At 33.5% G+C, this 6,873-nt stretch overlaps 1 protein-coding gene across 1 annotated transcript; it reads right to left on the bottom strand.

Annotated features, from left to right (window-relative positions):
• Positions 1–4,938, bottom strand: LOC110438256 (uncharacterized). The gene is made up of 4 exons (XM_021469452.3): positions 4,795–4,938; positions 4,148–4,450; positions 308–601; positions 1–200 (listed from the first exon to the last, which is right to left on the bottom strand). The coding sequence occupies exons 1-4, from the start codon at positions 4,838–4,840 to the stop codon at positions 34–36; spliced, it is 810 nt and encodes a 269-aa protein (XP_021325127.2). The 5' UTR covers positions 4,841–4,938; the 3' UTR covers positions 1–33.
• Positions 4,939–6,873: the final 1,935 nt, after the last annotated feature.

Genomic DNA, 6,873 nt, shown 5'->3' with positions numbered 1-6,873 from the left:
ATATATATATATGTATATGTGATCCTTTATTTTTTACTGTGTAAAATCTAGAGATGTATAGGTGTGTTTAGCTTCTTCCTGCACACTCTCCTCCTTTCGAAGACATCTGGATTTGAACTCATAAACCAGTAGAGCCACCACGGCAACGCCCAGCACAGCCGAAAGAGCCAATAGGATGACAGCATTACGACAGAGGCCATCTTATGAGGGATAAAGTGTTAAACTGTTAGCAGTGTAAAAATGTTTACATTATTTCCTTATTTATTGTGGAGCTGACTAATAATTGTTAGTAACATCACTGCCATACCTGAGCATGTTTTACATTGTGTGTTGATGTCCAGATGTGTGGTCTGGTTGCTGATGGGATTCTTCACCACACAGCTGTAGGTGTTTTTATCCTGAATTTCCACCTCCAGAGGTAGAGAGAGACTGATGCTGAGGTCAGATGCACTGATGCTGGACAATACACTGTTTCCTTTGTACCAGGAGAGACTCACAAATCTCACATTCACCACTGAACACAGCAGCACACATCTGGACTCTGATGATGTATTTGGGCATGGAGATAAGTAGGTGGAAATGACTGGAATCGAGGGAGGAGCTAGAAAACATTACAGAATATATTAGATTTAAATAAAGTATCCACTGTCTGCCTTAAAAAACTTTATTGAGATTTGTTAATAGGAGCTACACTGACCACAGAAAACAGGAAGTGAAATGATTTTCCAGGAACGTTTTATTCACAAAAACAGTGTACATTTTAAGGCAATAGTATGATAGCTTGATTGGGTGAATTTGGATGAAATCTGAGAGAAGTATAAATCTCATAAAATGAAACTAATGACAAAACTGGCCAATTTGACTGAATTTGATCGTTTAATACAGTGGTCACCAAACTTGTTCCTGGAGGGCCGGTGTCCTGCAGATTTTAGCTCCAGTCTTAATTAAACACACCTGAACAAGCTAATCAGCTCTTATTTGGTATACTTGAAACACCCAGGCAGGTGTTTGTACCTCGCTTAAATGATCTTAGATGATTTTGCCGATCCTGGATCTTTTAATCTTGATAACTGATCTCTGGCTAATTTGGTTCTTCAAACAAGTTCGTAAATCAGATTAGAGTGTCTGGATGAACTGATCTGAGATCGCTGCGTGTGTTGTGAAGGATCTATCTCGATCCTCAAAATCACGATCAGCAATGCAACGATTGGCTGACGAAACAGCAGCGTAATGACATCATCTGATTAATATTCAATTATCCATGTGAGCAAAATTACATCAAATTAGCAGTCGACGGTTTGTTAAATATGACAAGATAATAACTTTCCACATATGCTGTGAACTGCAGGCTTCATGTGTCAAGATCATTCATGTATTTCAATCAATGTATTTAGTTCTACATTTAGAAAATATTTTCTTTATTACAGTAGCCGTTTTTTTTTAATCGCTGTATGGAATAACTGGATGTTTACAAAAGCATTTTGATATTGGTTAAGGCGTCTGCAATTTTTCAATAAATTTTCTCTTTGTACTTTCATTTAAAGGGTGCAGATTGCATAAGTTTTGTTAATATAACTTTATGTATTTTATTAATAACTATAACTTTATGTATATAGTTATTTTTTTAACTATTTTCCCAAGTGTATATAACTACTACTGTAAGAAAATATCATAATTCGGTACTTTCTCTATTATCTTTGCTTGAACTGACCCGATCTAATCCTGTTTATATGAATTGAACCTGCTTCCGATCAGGTTTGACCTAGCAGAACTGTTGCTATGACAACAACTCTCAGATCAGCTTTGAAGAACGAAACGATCCTGGATCATGTTAAATCGTCAATACGCAAATCCAGCTAACTGAGTAATCCACGTACGAAGAACGGACCCCAGGTGTGTTGAGGCAAGTTGGAGCTAAACCCTGCAGGGACACCGGCCCTCCAGGACCGAGATTGGTGACCCCTGGTTTATTATAACTGTTCTGCAACCACATGAATCCAACTTCTGACTTCTGTTTTGATCATCATCATCATCATCATCATCAGTAGGCTAACAATTCAATTAGATCAAATTTGTATTTGTATTTTACTTTCTTTTAATATAATTTGATTTATGCAAATGGAATTATTTAATTCCTAAATTCTTAATGCTCCTTTTCTGGCTGTTCTGAAAAGATGTCCATATTCATCATTCATTCGAATTAAACGTAAATGAAACATGTTTATATTCTGTGTATTTGATGAAGCAGTCAACGCATGCTGGCAAAACTTAAATCAGCCATTAATAACTGATATAAATGAAAGATAAATCACTTTTGTGTAAGCAGGAGAGAATCTTGAGTCTAATAAAGAGTCAAATTGTACATTAGCCTATACTGTAACATGTTTTATTCCAGAAGATTTAAGCTGGTTTTAGTTCTTAGTTTTTTTGTTTTTATAATAATAATAATAATAATAATAATAATAATAATAATTTTTTATTTATATAGCGCCTTTCCAGAGCTCAAGGACACTTTACAAGGAATGCAACAAAAAGATAAACAAACATACATGAGGTCAAATATAACAAACTTAAATAACACAAACAAGACCTAAGAGGCATATGAGCAGAGTAGTGGTGGATCAGATTAAGTGGTCAGTTTGGCAGATCAGAAGCGAAGCATTCAGAAAATAAGTGAGTCTTAAGTAAGGATTTGAATTCAGAGATATTATTAGCAGAGCAGGGTGAGTGTGGTAGAGAGTTCCAGAGTTTGGGTGCAATAACACTAAATGATCTGCCCCCCATTGAAGAGAGGCGGTACCGAGGGACAGCAAGAAGGCCAGAGTCAGCGGACCGTAAAGAGCGAGTTAGGGTGTAGGGGACAAGCATGTTGCAGAGATAGGAGGGTGCAAGGTTATTTAAGGATCTAAATGCAAGGAGGAGAGTTTTGAATTTAATCCGGTATGCAACCGGGAGTAAATGAAGATCATACAAGATTGGGGTTATGTGAGCCAAACGTTTGGTATGAGTGAGTATTATAGCTGCAGAGTTTTCAATATACTGTAATCTAGAGATGAGGCTGGCAGGCAGGCCAATGAAAAAAACATTACAGTAGTCGATGCGTGAGGAGACAAATGCATGGATGACAGTCTCAGCATCCTTGCTACTGATGAAGGGACGCAGTTGTGAAATGGGACGTAAGTGAAAGAATGCAGATTTAGTGACAGATTTAATGTGGGACTGAAAAGAGAGTATGGAGTCAAAGATTACACCTACATTTTTTACAGAAGTAGATGTTTTAATGTGCAAGCCAGCAATCTCACAGGAATAACTGGTGGAAATATTGCTGGTAAGTGTAATAAAAATAATCTCAGTTTCTGTTCATGTTAAGTTTTAGGGAATTTGAGGGAATTTTTTAATTTTCATTGGATTTGAAATAAATTTATTTAACTTGTTTGCTATTAAATATTAAATCCCGTCTTGATATTAACCTTATTATTTTTATGCAACCGTCAAGTTGCATATAAATTTGCTATGTGAAAAAAAGAAAATATATATATATTTTTTTGTCAAGCCAACTTATGTGAAATTCTAAATGTAGGGCTATATAATCGCCTTGTAATATTGAAATAATTGCTTTTTTTGCTGTGAGTAGGCTATTCTAAGATCAGTTAAATTTTTTATGAAGTTTTTAAAATAAAATCAGTTGTTCACGGTATACATAATAATAAAAAAATGTTTATATTTATCTGCTAATATATCGGTTATTGGCCTCCAAATCTAAATCAGTATTGACCAAAAGTATCCATATTAGTGCATCCCTGGTGTTTCTTTAAAAAGTGTCATCGCCATCTACTGATTTGCATGCCAAATACAGCATTTTTAGAATTTTTTTTGTGAATCTGTGAACAGTAAATATATATTTTTTCAGAAACAAATAATATTTTAAGTACATAATATTATATATTATATGTATATATATATATATATATATATATATATATATATATATGTATAAAAAAAAAAAAATATATATATATATATATATATATATATATATATATATATATATATATATATATATATATATATATATATATATATACACATACATACATACATACATACATACATACATACATACATACATCATACAGAGTGTATTTACCATGGACAGTCAGCTTGAATGTGACAAGTAGCTGTGCTGATCTGGTGTTGATTGCTTTATAATCCCCAGAGTCTTTTATTCTGGTGTTGTTGATGGTCAGAGATCCAGTCTGATCCAGCTTTAGTCTGCCTCTGAAAACCCCACCAAGAGCCTCATCATACAGTGTGATTTTATTGCTGTTGATCTGAGCTATGAGAATGTTCCGATCTCCAAACTTCCACTCGATGTCCCCGTCTCTCTGTATTTCTAGAGTGACTGATTCTCCATCCATCACTGGTTTCTCTGTAACAGCATCAGACACACCTGGAGAAGAAAACGAATAATTTAAACGATTTGATGAAATGTTTTAGAAAATTGAATTCATGCACACCTGAAGATGATATTGTAAAATTACTCGCTGATTTCAATATCAGTCCTTGCTGATAAACAAGTTAAACCAGCCTAAGCTGGTTAGCTGGTCGTACGAGCTTTTAAGAGGAGTTTTGGCCATTTCCAGGCTGGATTTAGCAGGACATTTCCCTCCCTGACCAGCCAAGACCGGGCTGGAAACGGACAAAAACCCTCTTAAACCAGGCTGGTCGACAAGCTAACCAGCATAGGCAAGTTTTAGCTGTTTTTTAGCAGGGTTGTACAAATGTTTAACTCACCAAATAGTTGCAATAGGGTCAGATTGAAGACAATCAGGTGAATCATTTTTTTTTTTCAGTTTGAGCATCAGAACAGATAAAAGAATAAAAGATTTCAGCTGTACAAAGCGAGAGATCAGTTGTGGCAAACAGAGAAATGGGTCCAGACTAAAAAGGGATATGAAAGTGATGTGAAAAACAACATCTCCTGTTAAGAATCTCTGTGTTTTCTTGCCTGGTCTTATTTAGTCATGAATTCTTTGAAGTGTTTCTAAATTGTGATATTTCAGGCAAGCACACACACACACACACACACACACAAAGAGAGAGAGAGAGAGAGAGAGAGAGAGAGAGAGAGAGAGAGAGAGAGAGAGAGAGAGAGAGAGATAGAGAGAGAGAGAGAGAATTATATTATTATAAATGAATCATTGTAAATATAATAATTATTATAGATATATTATTATAGAATAATAAGATATTATTATTAATGTTGATAGTTAAATGTAAAGTTTATTCTGATATATTTTTATTAATTTGTATGAATAATATGATATATTGAATAATAACATAATATATTGAATAACAGCATGATACATTGAATAAAAACATTATATAATTATTATATATTATATATATGTATATATATTAAATAATTAATAACAATATAATTATTACATATCTATCTATCTATCTATCTATCTATCTATCTATCTATCTATCTATCTATCTATCTATCTATCTATCTATATGTATATATATACAGTTGAATTATTAACCCACCTTTGAATCTTTTTTAATTATTTCACAAATGATGTTTAACAGAGCAAGGAAATTTCCACAGTATGTCTGATAGTGTTTTTTCTTCCGGAGAAAGTCTTAATTATTTTATTTCGGTTAGAATAAAAGCAGTTTTAAAATTTTTAAAAGCCATTTTAAAGAAAATTATTAGCCTCTTTAACAAACCAACTTGCCTAATTACTCTAACCTGCCTAGTTAACCTAATTAACCTAGTTACGCCTTTAAATGTCACTTTAAGCTGTATAGAAGTGTCTTGAAAAATTTCTAGTCAAATATTATTTACTGTCATCATGGCAAAGATAAAATAAATCAGTTATTAGAAATGAGTTATTAAAACTATTATGTTTAGAAATGTGTTGAAAAAAATCTCTGCTAAACAGAAAATGAGGGAAAAAATAAGCAGGGGGGCTACTAATACAGGGGGGCTAATAATTCTGACTTCAGCTGCATATATATATATTACACAAGTCCAAATACATGCACTATAGTTGAATTTGGTAAACCAAACTGGCTGTAGTTTGTGTGATTGAGTGTGTATGGGTGTTTCCCAGTAATGGGTTGCAGCGAGAAGGGCATCCACTGTGTAGAACATGGTGGATAAGTTGCCGGTTCATTTCGCTGTGTTGACCCCTGATTAAGAATAGGACTGAGCGGAAAAGAAAATGAATAAATGAAATATCTTTTTTTTTTTTTACTACTACTACTATCTATTGTGTGTAACTGTGTTTTCAATATATATATATATGTTACTTTTTATGTAAACGTTATAAATGCTTTAGCAATACATGTGTCATGCCAATAAAGCAATTATTGAATTGAATTGAGAGAGAGAGAGAGAGAGAGAGAGAGAGAGAGAGAGAGAGAGAGAGAGAGAGAGAGAGAGAGAGAGAGAGGATGCCCTCAAGTGTCCATTTAAGGGCACAGCAAGTATCTATTACAACCTCACAAATTTAGGCATACATATGATTTTGTGTTAGTTACTTACTATACATCAACAGCAGTCGTCTGCACTTTCATAATTAACTACAACATTCGTCTCTCTAATTTTCATCTTTAGAAAGGCTCTATAGTGGAAAATTATTTTCCTGTGTTGGTACTGTAATCTTTGTCTTGTAAAAAAAAAATAAAAATCCTTATTTTTTCGCTACTGCTTTGATCCTTCGATCACTTTTTTGTCACTTTTCCTTTACACCAAATCAGTAAATTAGAATGATTGGTGAATGATTATGTAAGAATAAATGACATTTTAAAATATGATGAAATAGTTTTATGCATTTATAATTTAACGTTGTGTAGCTTTTT

Source organism: Danio rerio, chromosome 22 (genome assembly GCF_049306965.1).
Source record: "Danio rerio strain Tuebingen ecotype United States chromosome 22, GRCz12tu, whole genome shotgun sequence".
Lineage (NCBI taxonomy): Eukaryota > Metazoa > Chordata > Actinopteri > Cypriniformes > Danionidae > Danio > Danio rerio.
Note: the sequence above shows the minus strand (reverse complement) of the source record. Positions and strands in the feature narration are given on the sequence as shown.

What these genes read in the sequence shown, in the direction of transcription:
- LOC110438256 (XM_021469452.3), bottom strand. Translation starts at nt 4,840, where the DNA reads ATGATTCACCTGATTGTCTTCAATCTGACCCTATTGCAACTATTTG. An exon ending in ATTCAAGCTGACTGTCCATG is followed by an intron (nt 602 to 4,147) that starts GTAAATACACTC and finishes AATGTTTTCTAG; the next exon opens with CTCCTCCCTCGATTCCAGTC. An exon ending in ACAATGTAAAACATGCTCAG is followed by an intron (nt 201 to 307) that starts GTATGGCAGTGA and finishes ATCCCTCATAAG; the next exon opens with ATGGCCTCTGTCGTAATGCT.